This window comes from Montipora foliosa, chromosome 5 (genome assembly GCF_036669935.1).
Source record: "Montipora foliosa isolate CH-2021 chromosome 5, ASM3666993v2, whole genome shotgun sequence".
Lineage (NCBI taxonomy): Eukaryota > Metazoa > Cnidaria > Anthozoa > Scleractinia > Acroporidae > Montipora > Montipora foliosa.
Genome location: NC_090873.1, coordinates 1,853,064 through 1,872,262, shown reverse-complemented (window position 1 = coordinate 1,872,262; position 19,199 = coordinate 1,853,064). Strand labels below are relative to the sequence as shown.

The following is a 19,199-nucleotide window of genomic DNA, read 5'->3' as shown; positions in this document are numbered from 1 at the left end:
TCTTAAGATTTTAGTGAAGTGACGGCTTTTAATGTCGTTCGTCACTTGATTTGCTTAATCATTTTTGTACTCATATTCGAAAGCGTGAAGTGATCGTCGCGCTTATCTGGACAACTTTCAAGAGAACTTGTCTCTTAAAGACACCGGAAAAATGGTGAGTGTCTTGATAGCTCAGTTTATAGCTAGAGCATTGCATCGGCATCGCAGAGTCATTGGTTGGAATTCCGTTGAAGCTGCCAGAATTTCTCAGTTGTCTATAAGAGACAATTGCTCAAATTATCCAGATAAATGCGAGGAACACTTCTCTCTTTCGTCTACACCCCTGCAATTCAAATACATGCATTTTGTACCTCATTTTTTCGTGATTTTGGCTTCCTCTGATGCTTATTTATAAAATAATTAGGATAGTACGCACTCTCTCATTGGTCAATAGCTATATTTAGATGAGAGTATGGAAACACGCCTGTGACATCACACGAATTTTCATTGGTTATGTGTTGTCAGACGCGCGATTTGATTGGCTGGTAGGAAATATGAGCGTGTATCAAGAAAATCTGTTTAAATCAAGCAGTAAAAAAGACCTGCACTTCCCTTCATTTCTCGAATTATCTTTGAGAACTACTTTATAAAAGCAATAGAGGACATTTTCCGTGTTTCACTGGGGGAGTTGGGAGAATTCTCGACAGTTATGCAACCCCTCGACTGCGTCTCGGGTTTGTATAACTGTCTCGAATTCTCCCAACCCCCTCGTGTTTAGATGAGGCTGTGGAAACGCGGAAAACGTCCTCTATTGCTTAATTGGTTTTGATAACGACTGTGATAGAGACCTTATTAGGATTTTTTATCCGAAAAAAAATTTCACTACTCGTTGGAGAGACTTATAATCAAAAATGAAATGAAATGTTGGGTTTTGGTGAAAGGCGAGTGCTCTCAAAACTGGGCCAAGGCTGACTTTGTTCTATTTTTTTATGTGAAATACTTTGCTTTTTAATTTAGACTCGCTTGCAATTGGCAGTCGAGGTGTAGTCCACTGTTGCAAGCAAGGGTTTATCTTTGTTCTTGATGCTGTTTTTTGTTTTACTGAAGAAATGGTGACATGGATTCAGACGAGAAGAGGAAACGGAGAATGCAGGGTATTTGTTTTTGTTTTCTCCTGCGTCTTAATATTTTTCCTGGCTAACTTTAAAAAGAAACAAGTTTTTAAAATGATCGCACACACACACACCTTCACATATGCGACAGCGTGCGGGCTTTTTGTAACATTTGAAGCGTCGCACTTATCAATTCAATCCATAGATTCGCTTAATCACAACATAATCAACTACATGGCAGAAAGGTGGAACCAAGGGAGGGCATGTTAAGGCATTCGTTCACAAGAACAATAGAAGTTTGAAAAGGCAGGTCCAACGCGGGATCTTCTTATGTTCCTTTTGGATAAGAGCTTGTGAACCTGCGTCCATTAATTAGTTCCGTGTTTTAACACTCTTTTTCTTTCTTTCAGATGTAAATCCACGTTATGTACTGCGGAACTGGATGGCTCAGTCAGCGATAGCAAAGGCAGAGAAAAACGATTTTTCAGAGGTTAGAAGTTTTTTTCCTATTTATCTTGTTTATCTGTAGTTTTTGACCCGCTGGCGGAAACCGGAAGTGAACATTTCGCATACCAGAGCAGTAGTCTGTATCAGGTTTTCTAAAACGTATCGTCTCTGATAATGAAAAGATACTTAACAATATAAACGTTGTAGTGTAAAGACAGGTTGCAAGGTAAACCAGCCCACTTCTTGTTGCCGTTCGTGGCTCAAAAACGTCTCATGGGTAAGCTTCCTATAAGGATATGTGACGGCAATAACCCCCCCTCCCCCCCCCCCCCCCTGCGTCTCAACCCCCTTTCTTTTTCTGCAGCACCCCATGACAGACCAATCTAATTTGTTTTGGACGCGTAAGGAGGTGAATGTCATTAATATTGGGTCTGTAATGCACATTACATGATAGCCAGTTGCCAATGATAAAAACCTTGAGTGTTTACTATTTGTCAGCCAAAACCGAAAATTCCGGTTGGAAATTCAAATGGTACAGCTCATTCCAGCGGAACGTTTCCGAAAAAGATGGAAATCCTAAGACGTATTCCTCTTTTCCCGTTTCAACCCAAATGACAGGAAAGTTCCTGTACCATGTGTTAAGTCCCACTCGACCCGCTTCATCTCGGCCTCTTTTCCCGCCTTTCGACACTGCAGTTGCAGCCGCCATTTTGATTTGTTATTGTTTTCTTCCAGCCGCGAAAGACTCGGGCCTGGCGAAACGCCACATCGGGAAAATCCTGTACCATTGCGAGCGTTTCATTCCAACCCGATTTTCCGTGCAAATGGTAAACGCCCCTTGACATCAAGAAAAGCAAAGTTTCAGAAATCCGCTTTGACGAAGGGCGAACGCTCGAAATGTCAGCTTTCAAATTTCTTGACGGTGGTCCATTTACCATATCAACGCAGTTGATAACCCCTTTCTTTTTCACTTCTCCGCCAATGCAGCACCACAGTTTCTTTAAAAGCTAATTAACAATTAGGGTTCGCCTCATGGGCTATTGACCCGTGTCCCTTGAGGGCGAAGGGTCTAATTGTTTTGGTATCACCCAACCAGTCGGACAGAAAAGGCAATAATAAAGTTAGCAAATGCAAGTTGAAGAATTATTTATTTGGGAATAAGACGAAAGAAAGCGTCACGCGTTTCGCTACTCGAGGACAACTACTATGTAATAGTCCTCTGGTAGCGTAACCAATTAAAATGCAGGATTTGCATTAGTCCACTTGTTGGGTGACACTAAACCCCTTTAGGAAAGAAGCAGCGATTTAATCCCTACTGTATATTACTTTTGCATTACTACGCTTAGTAATTGACTAAGAAAACTACGTAAAAAACGTGTTCAACCAAACATAAAAAATGAAAAACAGCTTGCACGCTTTTCCCGCGCTGGTATTGATTCACATGAATGTCAACTTTGTATGAAGTGTGTTTGATCAAGCCTATTTTAAAGACACACTATTAAATTATTCACTGTCCAAGAAGCCCGGATAGGGTACAACCGTGCTTAGCCTGTACTTTTTTTATAATTACTTAACCTGTACAGCCTACTTGAGAATTCAGGCTCAACTTTCCCAATACAGTCGGACCAAGGGTGGTGAATAACTATTTTTCTCCTTCTTCTTCTTCAACGCCCTAGTACAATTAAGAGCTGCTTAGCAATATTAATGAATTGAAAAAGAAGTTATATCGTTAGTTGATAGAGGAGTGGTTTGTAACTTGAGTTTGGTAATTTTGAGAAGTTTAGGGGTTTTTACGGAGTGCTTTCTTGATCGCAGCCAGTTTTCATGAAGAGAATACTTTTTTCCACAGATGATCTAGTTACTCACTAACTTAATTTTATCCTTTTTTTTGGTCACAGGTTCGGCAATTACTGGACATTCTAAAAAGACCATTTATGAAACAGGTAAATAAACTTGCAACTTGCTTGGGACATAGCGGTCTCATGTTACGGTCATGCCACATTAAACACTTTAAAACAATACGTAACGTAAGCTGTGTGTACATATAAGCAGCATTGTCTAACTGAAAATGAGAGCATAAAGTTAAGTTTTCCCCTTGGGTAAAAATAAACATGCATTATTGGTCATTGTGAATTATTCCCTTTAGTGTTTTCTTTTCTGGGGATTCTAAAGCGCAATTTTATCAAGGAGCGAGTCGTTTGAGGCCTGCATAGAAAATTGAGAATATGATGAGTAAATTCTCGATCTTACTTGGTATAGCAAATCAAATGATGGTTTAAAATTGGTGAGAGGATACCCGCACCTTTCTATACTGTTTGCGGAAAAATTAACACATTACCCGCGGGTAATCGCCCGGAAATTACGGTAATTTCATTTTATCCTTTTGCTGTGTCCCCAAGTCCAATCTTTATATTCATAGCTTTGTCAGGGTACTTTTTTGTCTGATACAAAAGCGATGGTTTGATACTTCTTGAAATTGCCTTGATCGTACCATACAATGATCTCGTCTCCTATTTCTTGAGGTTGGTTTTGAAGTGTAATGCCCGATACAAATACCTGGTGGTCATCAGCATACTTTGAGATATTCCTGTCTGTTAAGTAGTAATTCGAGTCATTTTGGTAGATATTCCATAACAAAGGGCCAAAACAAGATCCTTGTGGGCATCGTCTTTTCAGAACTCTCCATTGACTTAGCATTGATGCGAGCTTGACTCTCTTTTGTCTATTATGGCAATAGGAGCGAAGTAGGTTTAGGGCTGTATCCGAGAAGCGATATGATTCTATTTTTTTATAAGAAGAGGAGGGTAAAGTGAATCAGATACCTTACTCATATCAGTAGACAGCATGCCAACCAGTTTTCCACAATCTAGCTCGATTTTCCATTCTTCTACAAGTCGGACTTGGGTTGTCTCGCAGCTGTGTGATTTCCTGTATGCTGTTAAGTTATCAGTGAGGGGTGCTCAATAACTTTTTATAACTTTTGCACACAACAGGTAAAACAGTGATTGGTGTATAATTGCTTGTGTCATGTCTATCATCCCTTTTAAATACCGGAGTCCATGTACCCCTTTTTCAAGTTTCCGGCCATGCTGCCGTCTCTATGGAAATGTTGAAAATAGTACACAATGATGGGGAAATTTCCTCTGAAATCATTCTTAAGAGCCTGGGAGGCAAGCCATCATGACCCGAAGCGTTATTGGCATTCAGACTTTCCAATTCTTTTATTAACTCTGCTGACTGTACGTTGGAGAAAGTGAAAGGTGTCCTGTCAGACCCACTCAACGTTTCCTTTATGTTTTGTTCTCAAAACTCAGTCTGACTCAGTTGGTATCAAGTCGGCGTAAGTGGTCCCAGATTGGACCTACTATTGGATGAAATCGCAGACGGGAGCTGTGTTTCCTTGGACTGGTCTGGAGAACATTTTGTCCAGTCTATGGTCTGAATCAACTTAGATCCACTTATGACCATTGGTCAGTTTTCCAAGTTTTAACACAAATGAAGTTATCGAGTATTGATTTATTAGATTGACTAGGTTATTAAGTGAGATCTTGATTTGGATTGATTTCCTCCTATCCCATATTTTTTCCCGCTCCATCGTGGTAGACCGTGGGCAGATTTTCCTGATTATTTAAAATCCGAGTTGTTTTTCAGATTCTTGCTGAGAACCTTGGGTATTCGTCCCAGCCTCCTCCATGGGCAACTCGGCTACGAGTGAGCTGTTCTTCTTAATGAAGATAAATATTGAAGACAACAGGATGGAAGATAGTTGGTAGTCAGGCAGGGAGAATCAAGGTAGTCCATGTGTGGTAAATGAAGTGCCATCAAACTGTTATTCCGGAATTTGCTCAATGGCAGTCAATGCAAATTGTGAAGAAACAAAACGAAGTTATTCTTAAACAGAAGGCCTGATTTTCAAAGTTGTAGACGTGGTTAACTTAATTTCGCTCTGACGAAGGGCTTACGCCCGAAACGTCAGCTCAAAAATCTTTCTTTCGGTGGTTGATTGACCACTAGGGGTGGTAAGCGTGTGAATTATCTTCTCAGTTTCAATGAAAGTCAGTCAGACAGGTATTGAGAATGAAGATAATTATCAGCTTAAGATGTGGTCTTGATATAACACCAAATTCTCCTGACTACCCTACAAAGAAAGCTCTAGTACTAGTTAGGAGAATGAACGCTTTAATCTTGAGAATGGAAGGGTTAAGACCGAATTTTCGTTTTACACTCCCCACCGAAGCAGAACCACAATTTCTTTACAAACGAACCCTTTTTAGTATTTCTCCGATAGCGGGCCCTATTCTACAGTACGGCTCACTGATTTCAATAAAACATCCACTAGCAAGTTTTTCATGTCGTTTTTGTTACATGATCGTGAAGTCAAGTTCAACTCCCACAAAGATTGTCGTGTCAAAATCCGAAAAACGAAATCTTACTGTTTCGTTGCGTTTTTATTGTGACATTAATGACATGACGGTAATCTTCGAGGATAAAAGAGCAAGATAAATGGGGCACTTTATCAGGAAGAGTTTTCTGAAAAAATTTGATTGGCATTATGCAGCTTAGCATAGTAATTGGTTAATTATCAAATTAATTAGAAATGAAAATAGGAATACATGGAATAGAAGTTGGAAATCCTTCGTTAAAAAAAAAAAAAATTGTAAAAATTGTCCAACACCTGCTATAATGCTATTTTAAACATATCTTTATTATCCTTGTTGCTTTAAAACGGTTTAAATCATCACTCCACGTATTCTTATTGCGAAATTCGGAGCTTAAGCACGCTCGTTTTTGAGACGCGGACGGCAACCGGAAAAGAACATTTCCCGTGCCAGGACAGTGGTGTGCCCCAGCGTTTAAAACTAATCATCTCTAATGGAGAAAAGATACTTAGCAATATTAATGTGGTTGTGTAAAAGACAAATTAAAGAGGAAAACAGCTCACTTCCGGTTGCCGTCCGTGTCTCAAAAACGCGCGTGCTTAAGCTCCCTATTATGGTCAATCGAACGCACCCTTAATCAATTGGAAAAATGGAATCTTACGAATGCACAGGGTAATCCAGGAAGTTCCGGTTGCCGTCCGCGGCTCAAAAACGTCGCGTTCTTAAACTCCCCCAAAAGAGATCCAACGACCTTTAGGGCATATATTAAATCTTAGTGTGGAGATGCAGTAGGTTCATCAACCCAAATTTCAGTGCTTCACTACTCATATGTCAGGAATGTTATTTCTGTCCAATCACGCGTCCAAATTTCACTCGGTAAACCGTAGTGTGTTAATGTTTGCGCGCCAAGAATTGTGTCTGCTTTAGATTTTCCGGGTAATTAATTTAATTTGCGCGTATTCTGGTCGTTTTGCGAATAAAGCAGATAACTTAAAACAAACTAGGAAAAAATGGGTTTTCTAGCCAAAGAAATGTGTTTCGACTAATAACGGTTATTAAGTTTGTGGTTTTGGCAATTGAAGTCCTAAAACATGATTGGCTAAAAAACAAGAATACCTGACTTATTTTAAGTGTTCACGGTTTGCCGGTCGCGCTGTGAAGTGCACTATAAAGTGCTACTATGACCTGACTGGCAAAATTTTAAGCTTTGGTTTTTATCTAAGGGCTGTTTTGGATTGGACGCCATGTACGTACTTACGTTCAAACCTGACCGATTGGATCTAGGGAATAGTAAGGTCATTTACTCACTCAAAAATGTCAGCGGATAAATGCGGCTTATGATATAATTATGCAAAACACGAGTTTAGAAAGTCTTAAAGCCTGAAAATCCCTTGCTGCACATTAATTCAGCCTCGTACACACGCATGGTATTCTTAAACAAGTGAGTCTTTGACATCAGTTTCTCCTCGAACCAGCAACAAAGACGCTGCAAAATTTGGGGTTTCAAGTGTAAAACGAGAGGTAAATTTAGACTGAAGATTATATAACATTAATTTCGCAATTTCCTTCGCTTTTTTTTTTTTTTTTTAAGTTGCTGAGTGTGGACCAGCATGAGGTGTCTGTGGTCTTATCTGTCCTTTTTATGAAGAAGTGCTCGGAAAGGTGTAAATCACTTTCTGCGCTTTGAATTTGAGGAAGCCATGATGGTTAGGATTCTGATAAAGATGTTGATTGTGTCCATGTATATTCCAATGGATCTGAAAAACGGAGCAACCAATGAATTAAGAAACCGTCCACTAAAACTTTTCTAATTATTAGCAGTGACATCCTGTCGGTCATGTACATGTAGGAGGTGGGGTGGGAGGGGGTGCATGCAAAATTACTTCTTCAACCTTGTCCCACCCCAACCAGTACCTTGACACTACACCTCCCCCTCTCAATGAGATGCCATCAATAACAATAACCTTTTAATGTAAAGAGAATAGGGGAATTTGTGACAAAAAGCAGTAAAGAAAGAGAGCAAACCTTCTGACAGATTTATTTATGATTATCACATGATTACACTGCATACTGTAGCTTCATCTTGAAAATCTGACAGTGGCACATAATTATAACCTCGACTTGTCCTTCATTCGCAATGAAGGAGGTTAGTGCTGGAACAAACTCTAAGGTAAAGCAAACACAAACATTGTAACATCAATAGCACACTTACGCATTGATGGGATCATAGGGTCTCTCTGCATACACAGGATATGTTTCGGCATTTCTGATGATCTTCTGTGTGTCGTATAACATGAAGCCTCCAAAGATTACCAAACCACCATAGGTGACCACTGATTGGAGTCCAGCACCTACCATTGAAGAAGCAGGAAGAAAAAGGGTTCCTGACAAAAAAAATAGGAAAATTAAAATATTACTATTTTTGAAATTCTAAAACTTGGAAAGTTTAAATCACAGCACAGGAATTTAAATGATCACAATGCCAGTGTTCTCCCTACTACAGTACATGTACATGTATGTAGCATGCATTCAGAATAAAAAATACAAGCACCTTGTACTGAGAAATAAATTAATAGCCCCACAGGAAAGTAATGCTCAGTGGCTTTTATTTGAAGGACAACACTTTGGGATTTCATGCAGAATCAAAAATTAGAACCTCTTTGTACAGTATAATAAGCAGCAGCACACAATAACATTTATTTGAATGGCTACACTTCTGAATTAAATTCATTCACAGACTTAAAAATTTAATTACAGTTCATCTACTATCATCTTGCACAGAAAGCACTTCTAAACACTTTTGGGCAGTACTTCTAAAACATTTTTTCTTGCACCTTGTGCCCCTTGAGACTGCTTCTGTCACAAATCATAAATTTATTGTTTGCACCAGCCCTTTGGACTCATTCTTGTTCTAAACCTTTTTTTCCCCAATAAAATTGACAAAAGGAAATAAAACAAAAGCACCAAACAAAAGTGCGGTATTCATTTGAATGGTTGCACATTAAAAGTTAACCTACACTTTAAACTCACCTAAACATGCCATGCAAACTCCTCCAAGTCCAATGGCTAAGGGTCCACCCCATGTCAGGAACTTGCCATCAGGGGCACAGGCAGCAGTTAGAGATAATGCCCCCACCACACCACCAGTCACAGCAGCAGCACGCAAGACCAAAGGCCCTCCTAAGAGCATTAGCGGCGCAATAAGGGTTCCAATAAGAGCACTATGGCCTATCAAAAACATAAAATAAGTGAATACCATTAATAATATGTAACAAAGCTGTATTTACATGTACAACCTTTTTTTTCACTAATGCAAGTAACATATACATGTACACTCAGTAATGCTTTGATAGTTTATACAGCAATCCTTTGGTTCAATCCATTCACATTAACAAACATGCCTAACCCTTAACCCCTGAGGGATGCCCCATTAACAAGAAAGGGAAAGTAAAAATCTATAGGTACATGTATCACTGATAAGAAAGAAACTTTAAAAATAATCTATGAATATCATTTTTAAGGGGCAAAAGTTGTTTGTCAGTACAGTAACCACCTGCATATAAGAACAAGTGGATTAAGAACATCAGGCTGAAATTTGGCCAATAAAGCACCATATAAATAAGAACAAATTCAGCCTGATAAATAGAACATGTTTTTAATACAAAGGGAAAAGGTATTAGGATAAGGAAACAATACAGTACAGAAACTTATGTGTATATCAAAGTACTATGGTTTTCAGGACCATTACAAACTATAAAATCGATTACAAAACAGCATTGTATGTTAATTAACCTCTAGTAATATATAATTTGAAGTATTTCTGAAACCAATTTTACAATGTAAGAACATTTTGAGAACACTTTCAGGCTGATTTCTCACTAAGCACCCCTCAAATAAGAAAACTATCAGCCTTAAACCTGAAAAAAGTGTTTGTGGGTGTGTACTGTACTTCTAGGTTATGATGAAAAAGTCATTCAGGAATATTTTGAATTGACATGCACTGTACTGAGGAATGTACTGTACATTGTACAGTAGCTGTTGGCAATAATTCCTCTCCAAGACTTTTGTATTTGTTTACATGCACCTAAGTAAATCCAAATACATGTAAAACAACTGAGATGACAGCAATAACGTTGAATCAGAAATGTTATAAAACAGTCTTAAATCTTTAACTTATATCAACAGCACAGCTCTTATTGTCAGTGTTTACATTATTTTGTAAACAGTCCTGTTGAGTCATAGTCAATGATGGGTGCATGTACATGACTTGTACCTTAAAACATGCATGAAAGGTTAAATAAAGCCATGCTGTTTTTTAAAGATAATTATTTTTGTCAAATAAAGTAACTTACAAAAGTCACCAAAACAAAACTTTATCCTGACATGTAGTGGAATAAATTAATTCAAAATTATTGGAACAAAATATTGAAAGGGGAGAATATACAAAGACGCAAACATGAAAACTGTATTAAAATGGTGGGTGCAAAAACATTGCAAGTGACCTTTTTCAAAATTTAAAAAAATGCTCACATCATTTTCATAAGACTGCTGCTAGGTGTACTAAATAAAATTTAAGGCAGATAGCAAAAGGAGGAGAAAATTTCTTTGGCAGCTTACTTCTTTGTCATATCACAGGTGTCACTTCTTTTTTACACATTAATTTAAACACGTACTACTTATGACTGTTCTTTGCAGAAGGACCATAAGGTAAAGGTAAAGTCTGCGTTCGAGCCAAGGAGGCCCATCAGGCCGGCGCTTATCTCCGGTTTCTGTAGCATGAAGCAACTAGGAGTATTTCTACTCCCCCCTGGATGGGATGCTAGTCCATCACAGGGTTACCCCCAGCATTGAATTCGCCGGTACCCATTTATACACCTGGGTGGAGAGAGGCACCGTGAGAGTAAAGTGTTTTGCCCAAGAACACAACACAATGTCCCCGGCCAAGCCCCCGAACCCGGACCACTCGATCCGGAGTCGAGCGCACTAACTATGAGGCCACCGCGCCTCCCACACAGAAGGACCATATGACCCATTATTGCAAAAAAAAAATTACAGCAATTTGACAAACTGGTCAAAAAATGAAAATGACAGACACATACATGTATCAGTTGCCAGTACAACTACAGTACAGCTGTACAAGATGCAAATAAATCCATCAATTCAATCTTACAATAGGCTAAGGATCAGTTGTGTAGTGGTACATGTAAATGTAATTTTATCAACTACACTGAACTTCACTGAATTCCCGTACCAGAGATAAAGCAATAACAGTGAGAACGCCACAATTTGCCAACATTTTCAAAGTACACGCTGCAGTGAAATTTCTCACAATGAAAGAAAAAATCAAGTAGGACTTAAACTGGATGCAACCGCATGCAAACGACTGGCTCTCTCACCACTATCCCAGACTACCTTTGTACCTTTCCATATCCAGTATCTGTAAAGCCACTTACCAGCCCAAGCAAGGTGCTTTGCATTCAATCCAGGAGCATACGGCAAACTCATGCACAGCATTGAACTTCCAATAGTGGCAATCATTCCACCTCCAACAACCTATTCAGAAGTGAAAGTACATGTACAACGTACACGTAAGTTGCACACTGTTAAATTATAAGTGTGATTAGACCATATTCGTATTCTCTGTATTGGACTGGAACTAGCTTGCAATGGAGGTTAATGGGGGGGAATATATTAGAAAGTATTTGCATTTGAAAAGATTTCCCCGCATTAGCCTCCATTGCAAGCTAGTTCCAGTCCAATACCGAGAATACGAATATGGTCTATTGAATGGGTCTAACCACAGAGTAGCACACAATGTTTTTACTTTAACAAAAAAGAATAATTAACAATTATTCCATGAGCCTGCGTTGGATTCGAGATGGTAAATAGCCAACAAGGCACGTAGTGCCAAGTTGGCTACTAATTACCAATCTCATATCCAACATGAGTGAATGGAATGATTGTTTTATTAAATTCTCAACCTTCGGTTTTGCTAATTTTTTTTTAAGTTTAATTAAGAAACGACCGGAAAGTGATGTGACTTACTGTTGTCAAAAATGTTATGCTAAGCGACATTTGCAGCATTCATTTTGGTCGCAATATGACTCTCATGGGAGGATATCATCTGAGCTGAGAGGAGATATTCAGCAAACACCCACCACGATTTCGAATTGTGTTATTGCTAAATTATTTGCATTCTTGTAATTCACAAAAAAACACACCTCTTTTTGTATGTGCACATTATATATATATATATTAATTATACCTGTATGTCACTAATGTTAGGCTGGTTCATACTAGTATAGTAAGTAGACCTTAAGTACACTTAAGCCCTAGTTCAGATGTGAATGGGTTTAACTTCAGCGCAAGTAGCCTACTTTGGGGCTACTTGAGCTGAATACATTTCTTCAAAGACACCAAAGTGCACTTTCAAGTCTAGTTCAGACCATCCTTACTAGCTTACTTATCTACATGTACTTTCAAAACACATTCCAGAAACAGACGTCAGCCTTGAACATGTTTGCTACGTAACTTGATTGACAACCCGATTACTTTGAACGCATCCTTTGAATTCTGATATGAACACTCATCACTGTAAGTAACATGGATGATCTCAAGTGTACTTGAGCCCTGGTCATACTTACACTGTAAGGTATACTTAATACTCCAAGAGTACAGTATAAACCCACCTGTTAATTTCTTGACATTCATTAATGATGACATGAGGCGGTTGAATTGTTATGTCACCTTTTTATTGTTAATTTTCATTTTTAAAACAATGATTTCCACTAGCACAACAAAATTACCCCTGACAGTTCACTCCTGGTAAAACTGTCAGTGATTGAAGCCACTTTCTACTACATGTACTCACTCCTCAAGCAGTCATCTCCTAATTTGAAAATTATTGCCAGTTAAGGCTTACCAGCCATGGACTGGCTCTCATTAGAGTGAAGATAGCTCTGCTTTGACTAATGGTATATGCCATCCCTGCTGTGAGAGCCAAGCTTCCAGCAAAGTATGTGTATGTAGACCTCACACGATCACGCACTATCTGTGGCCACACCATAGCACGATCAATAGCTCCCACTTCATTGGATAATCCAAGACCATAGTAACACAGGGTACCCACTCCAAAGAGTGCTGCACCACCTAGCACGGCACGTCCAGTGGTTTCCGCTAGTGAAAATGGCATGACAAAAGTTGTTACCATACAATAGCATACCTGCCAACTCTCCCGGTTTTCCCGGGAGTCTCCATGTTTTTCATCAAATGTCCCGGTCTCCCGGTTAGAGCACGAAATCTCCCGGGAAATACCTACCGTGGCCTTTTTCAACATTTGTTCATTAATTTCGTTATCTTCGAGATGTCAAAAAGGAAAACAAAACAAGAAGATTCTAGTGCTCTCATTTGAGCCGTTCTGGTTCGGAAAACGTAGAACGGAGCAATCAAATTGATATAGGCTATATTTAACAAGTACTGTAATTGGTCAGATCAGCCAATCAAATTGCACAATACATGGTAGAAAGTTGGTGCAGTTATGGGAACAATAGCAATTGCTGTTCTAACCGAGAAACGTCAGGAACATTCTGAAGGACTTCGGGTGATTTTCGGAGAGAATTCAGATATTGTCGAAAATGACATTCTTACAATGCAAAGATTTTTAGATGTCTCCAGATTTTTGTACTCTGGGGGTTGGCAGGTGTGAAGTAGTCAAACCTAAACTAAGTTAACAGAACATATCTTTAGCGTAATTCAATTGGATATTGCAAATATTATGACCGATCACAAATATCCGACAAAGAGGGAATAGGCTTTAAGAAGATTGTTCTTTACCACTAGACATTTCAAATGGATAAATCAATAATGCAAGGTCCACTAAACCGAATATGACCTGAATGGCCTTGGCACCCAGATCGAATTCTGGTAAGAGTCAATTGGAATGAAAACGAAAAGGAAGCTAATCCTACCCGTTATACCAGGTGGTTTTGTGGTTCCTTCCCAAGTTCTCCATGCAGTATTAGTTTCGGTTTGATATGCCCTGTTGCAAGTCCGTGATGAGATTCTGCCCGTCATTTTGGGCGAATTTTTCATAGAAAATGAAGAAAAACTCCGTATTTGAGTCGATGAACATCGGCCAAGAACTCTCACCGCGAACATTTTGTTTTGTTTTCGTATTTTAAGTTTGGGAGGTATGTAATTGCAACGTCTGATTGCTTCTTGCGTCAGAGCAGCGACGGCGCAAGTGCGAGAAAGCGTTTGCACATTAAATTACCTTGCAGTCCGCTGAAATTTTCTTGCGCCGCCAGTCCGATGACGAATGCCGTGAGGAGTCTGGACATAACTTCTTTATCTTTCCATTTAGCCTGAGCATTTTTGTTCGGCACTCACCAATAGTATTTTTATGAATAAATACTAGTTAACTTCAGAATATAAAATTTGTGCTTGACACTGATTCTTGTTAACGTTAGAAACAACGTTAATAAAACTTTAAGCCGCGGTTACACGAGCGATTTTTTGCTCGCGCTGGTGATGCGATTTTCTCAAAACTTAACCAGGAATTTTTTAATTTCCGGGATCATTTGTCCGTTTGACAAAATGGAGCGAGAACTTTTAAGACCAATCACTGAGTGAAGTAATGCAAAACCAATGCAATTCGCTAATTACTTTCGACAGTCAATGAAAACCGCTCTATTGCTTGTTTGGATGCTCGTAATCGGAAGGTCGAAGGTTCGACTCCTGCAGAGGAACTCCGAATTACAATCAAAAATTAAATCTCTTCTTTTCATTCACCTGAACAATGGTAATGTGGAATTTCCTTACTGATAAAATTATCGTTACATCGCGAACAAGATGATACTGAGCAAAAACGGCCTTTATCCAGGCGATTTGCCATAAACTTGAAGAACGTCAGGCCGACGTTTTTCAAGATTACCCATGCAAATGCAATCCGTTTCAATCTTGTCCATTTGTATCCATCCATGCTTCTCTTTCCGCAGACATCCGCAGTTCCTATATGATCCATTTCATATATCATTTCATCATTCATTCATTCCTCACGGGAACATTAGAACCACAATGAGCAGCTCCCAACGTCAGTGGCTTCATAGAGCGTCGCACCGGTATCGCGAGGTCACGGGTTCAAACCCTGTTGAAGTCCTGAATTTTTCAGGCTTCTTTACGCAATTGCGAAAATTGTGTTCATAACTGCGAGGATCTTAGCTTCAATTGATTTCATATCCGCAGTTCATATGTGATCCATTTCGTATATCATTTCATCATTCTTTCCTTTTTGTTGTATTTCTTTTATGTAGTTCAACGGTTTTAAGTGGTTGTTGCAATGCTTCATTCTACTTTTTGGGCAATTTGGGTGTCATGAAATTCACATAATTTTGCGTGACATCGGCCCTTGATATAACATCTCTACGCTAAACAAATTAAAATTTCGCTGAGTTCATTTGCGTGACGCGTGGGAAAGTCAAGTGTCATGCTCCTCTGTGGCAATCCAAAAGCGTGCTTGCTTTTTGCGTTAAACCTGAGCCATCATATATTGACCTTTTAACTAACAGTCAATATATGGAAGAGCTGTCGAAACAAGCTCTCGTAGTCATAACTATTTGGCATTTCGAAACTCTTCCAAACCCAAATTTGAATAAACATTGCTTGTTTTTATTTTTACAAATATCTCATTTCAGTTCACATAGGGACACTTTTTATCTATTTCATTTATAAAATCGCTAAAGGTGTCTTTTCGTACAATAATATCTTGAATAAGTGCTTTTTTGTTGAAACATGAAATTTCGCTGTTCATTATCAGCTGCCAATTTTTCAAAACGGACAATCGAATTAACGAATCACTGGAGCTCGGTTGACGTGCATTTTCTTATTGTTCTTTATTTTGTTCCCAAGAGTAAATAAATCCGTCCAATCAGCAAAAGGATGTAAATGAAATGCATTGTGTTTTTGCATGTTGATAAAAAGACACAGCTTGCCGATCACGGGACGTATATCATTTTGTGGGTCTCGAATAGATCTTCGCTTATCCTTCGTGAATTCTTCCCGGAATTTCAGCAGATAACTGCTCAAAATGTCGCTAGCGAGACTAAAAGAGAAAATGAAACAGTATAAGGACGATATTGATGAGGCTGAGGAGCGAGAACAAGAAGCCAAAAGTAAGTTAAAACTTGCTGAAGAACAAGAGGAAAATCACAACTCCGAAATCGCTGGCATCAATCGAAGAATCAAACTTCTCCAAGAAAACCTTCAAAAGGTGAAGGATCGCGTCGATGAACAAGAATCAAAATTGAGAGAAGTGGAAAAAAAAGGAGAAGATGAAGAACAGATTCGAAAGGAATTGGAAGAATGCGAGGTGGAGGGAGACGAGAAACTCAGTGAGCTTGAAACGGACGTCGCTGAAGCGTCGAAACGTTGTGAAGAGTCTACTCATTTGTTGAACGAGGCTAAACGAAGGTTGCAAGTTGTCCAGAATGACTTGAAGGTTGCGAAGGAGCGAGAAGAAGAGTCCGTGAACAAAGTGGAAACATTGACAGTCAAGCTGCAGAACCTCGGCGACCGCACCAAGCATTTGGAAGAAGCGGACGATGAGGCATCCGAGCGCGAGCAGACCACGGAAGAGAAGAAAAAATTCCTCGAGGATCAAGTGAAAGACGCTACCATAAGAGCGGACGAGGCGGATAGGCAGTACCATTCCTTGATGAGAACCGCAGAATCCGTTGAAACGGAAATAAGCTCATGGAACGCTAAGACAAAAGAAGTTATGGAAGAAATGGAATCGATTACAAGTATGGCCGATGATATTTGAAGGAACGATATGATGCGTAATTTGCATACAGAAGAACTTGCATGTTCAAATAGGTTTGGGTTATAATTGGACGCAAGCCAGCTTTCTTGAGCAAGGGAATAAAGCTCAAAAGAATTTTCACGTTGTGGAGTTTCCGGAACTCCTAAAACACGATTTTGATCGGTTTTTTTGTTGACCTTGATCCTTCGGAATTTCCAACTCCGCATTTATGCAAATATTTTTTAAGACAAATGTAAACTCGATGCAATTTACATTCTTGGAGGTGTTGATCTTTTGAAGATTTCAAGAAAGAAAAACGTTTGTCTTTCAGCGGTTTCCAGCTGTGAGGGGAAAATTGTAGAAAGATCACATCTACAGAGCTTGCAAATCGTTCATTTTCTTTTAGACTACCAGGCTTGACATCATAGGGCCATTGTTTTTGAATAAATAGTCGTTACTGTTCAAATATCTTCGTTTTTATTATTGCGTTGAAAATTTTCAATAATTACATATTGTAGTAGTGTGTTGTGTCTTTCGATTGCCTCGGGCACAGCACGTATGCAATTGTTTTAGGAATAAGGAGGGGCATCCGAGACTGCGCGTCTGTCCGATGTGTCGAAGGGAAAAGGAAGCCGAATCGTGACACTGTTTGTAAACATTGTGAGAACAGTGGATTAAATATCATTGCCAACTTAAGCTTTCAACCCTTTTTTGCAATGTGTTGTGTTACCTTTACAAGCAATTCTTAGTAGTTTTTAGCTCAAGACATTGCAAGCATCGGCTGTCTTTCGCTGGGCAATTACTGACGGAATACCGTGTTAAATATTGACATATCATCGAATCATTCGTTCATAAAGATTATTCATCGGTTGTGTATGCAGACCTCCTGAGATAAATTACTTCGATGAAAAAGACAATATTACTTCCGAAACCTTTGACTCAGACCAACTCGCATTGAACTCGGAGAAGGGACCGCAACTCAGACGTGACCAAGACGTGTAAAAAGAAAGCCGGAAAGGAACGTTGTATAGCGCTGAAGCACCAAATGGGGACACTGTAAACTGAAATCAACAAATTAACGGAAATCAAATCCAATGTTGGTTCTCATTGCAATAATTACTGCTAGAAAACCTGGACACATTCCGACACTTTTATAGATCTGATCTTAACAACTAATGGCCTTCAATTTCATCGGTACGTTCTATCTGCACAGCTGATCATAATTTTACCCACAGGTACCCCAAGCTAACAATGTAATTTGAGCATCACGCTGCTAGCAGGGGAGATTCGCTTTTGATCACGACATCTTTTCGTTACGGTGTCACTTTAAAATGCTGAAATGATTGCCTCTTCTCTTCTGACATGGGTCTTTTTTCAGGCTTACAGACCACTGCCATGAGTCGAAACTCACTGTGTTGAGCACGAGCGGCGGTTACTAAAGACCGAATGATCACGTGATACTTCATGTTATGTGGACTCACTTAACGACAGCGGAATCACTGTAAATGAATGCGCCGGACACAGTGGGCCAAAGTCACCGTCAGCAAACATATCATGGGGTATGCGGTTTGAAGAATGCCGTCCAAGGTTTTGGACGGCGGTTGGATCAGATTGGGTTTCGACAGACACCCGTAAGGATTGAAATGTGTAACGCGCGTTCACAGCTTCCGAATATTCAGTGCTAAGTACCATATTTGGAAACCCCTCGTTCCAGTTAATTTCGCGCGAGAACATTGGTGGTATTGCATCACGGTGTCAGTCTTGCGAACTGATTGGTTGAATGCTTCTCTCTTGGTGTTCCAAATATGATACTTAGTAAATTGAATATTCAGAAGCTTGTTTCCCAGCACACGAGGGGCCGTTACACGTTTGAACCCCTTATGGGTTTCTGGTTTCGACCCATGACAGAGGTCTCTTTTTCCCGTACTCGTCTGCTGAAAAGAGACCGCTGCTAGCAGGGGAAATTGCCTCACGAGACGCATTTAGAAGGACAGGAAAATCGGAGATGCAAACTTTTGAAAGTTTATGATAATGGTATATTCAAGACTATTATTCTGTTAGGAAAGTCATGATCAAGTCGAGCCGACACACTTTACCTCCTCTAATCTTCCAAGGCACGGTTTTTTAAAAACGATAAAAGCCCTCTGGGTCTTAAATAAAATCCCATTTATTTATCAGGGTACAAAGGTTTGGAATTCCCTCAGTGTTGACATGAAAATGAAATATCGGCGAGCATCCTGAGAAAGAAATTGCACAACTCTTGGTTCAACAAGCTAATATTTCTTCATTTAATTTAAACTACTCTCTTTATGTTAGTTATCATTTTTACATCAGCACTTGATCCGTTTGAAAATTTATCAGTTGCTGGGGTTAATTCGCGTGCTATCCGATAATACCATTCTATCCTTTGGTATTTATTTAGGTTCCTGTCGAGTGATTTTAATTTAATCGCTGTTTCCACCCTTCCACTCATCACTGATTTTA

At 39.3% G+C, this 19,199-nt stretch overlaps 3 protein-coding genes across 7 annotated transcripts in view; 2 read left to right on the top strand and 1 right to left on the bottom strand.

Annotated features, from left to right (window-relative positions):
- LOC138003340 (protein adenylyltransferase SelO-like) overlaps nt 1-6,402 on the top strand; it is a 143,243-nt gene extending 136,841 nt beyond the window's left edge. For 4 of the 5 annotated variants that reach the window (XM_068849354.1, XM_068849357.1, XM_068849353.1 and 1 more), the window contains 4 exons: nt 1,087-1,133; nt 1,502-1,581; nt 3,437-3,481; nt 5,190-6,402. In XM_068849354.1, the coding sequence (XP_068705455.1) occupies nt 1,087-1,133; nt 1,502-1,581; nt 3,437-3,481; nt 5,190-5,267 (250 nt within the window). In that variant the 3' untranslated portion in view covers nt 5,268-6,402. Of the gene's footprint in view, nt 1-996; nt 1,134-1,501; nt 1,582-3,436; nt 3,482-5,189 lie in introns of those variants that run through there. The other variant, XM_068849355.1, reaches the window with a different exon arrangement.
- LOC138003341 (growth hormone-inducible transmembrane protein-like) lies at nt 6,227-14,166 on the bottom strand. Its single transcript, XM_068849358.1, has 6 exons — nt 13,885-14,166; nt 12,840-13,093; nt 11,371-11,470; nt 8,948-9,145; nt 8,130-8,301; nt 6,227-7,674 (listed from the first exon to the last, which is right to left on the bottom strand). The coding sequence occupies exons 1-6, from the start codon at nt 14,072-14,074 to the stop codon at nt 7,587-7,589; spliced, it is 1,002 nt and encodes a 333-aa protein (XP_068705459.1). The 5' UTR covers nt 14,075-14,166; the 3' UTR covers nt 6,227-7,586.
- Nucleotides 14,167-15,894: 1,728 nt separating this feature from the next.
- On the top strand, nt 15,895-17,183 carry LOC138003338 (tropomyosin-like). Its single transcript, XM_068849351.1, has one exon. It carries the CDS (start codon nt 16,002-16,004, stop codon nt 16,734-16,736), a length of 735 nt encoding a protein of 244 aa, XP_068705452.1. The 5' UTR covers nt 15,895-16,001; the 3' UTR covers nt 16,737-17,183.
- Nucleotides 17,184-19,199: the final 2,016 nt, after the last annotated feature.

Excerpts from the sequence above, each read along its gene's own strand:
- LOC138003341 (XM_068849358.1), bottom strand. The coding sequence starts at position 14,074 with ATGTTCGCGGTGAGAGTTCTTGGCCGATGTTCATCGACTCAAATACGG. Across the intron at positions 11,471-12,839 it reads TGAGAGCCAGTCCATGGCTG|GTTGTTGGAGGTGGAATGAT; the intron begins GTAAGCCTTAAC and ends ACTTCTGAATAG. Across the intron at positions 9,146-11,370 it reads AAAGCACCTTGCTTGGGCTG|GCCATAGTGCTCTTATTGGA; the intron begins GTAAGTGGCTTT and ends TGTTTTTGATAG.
- LOC138003338 (XM_068849351.1), top strand. The coding sequence starts at position 16,002 with ATGTCGCTAGCGAGACTAAAAGAGAAAATGAAACAGTATAAGGACGAT.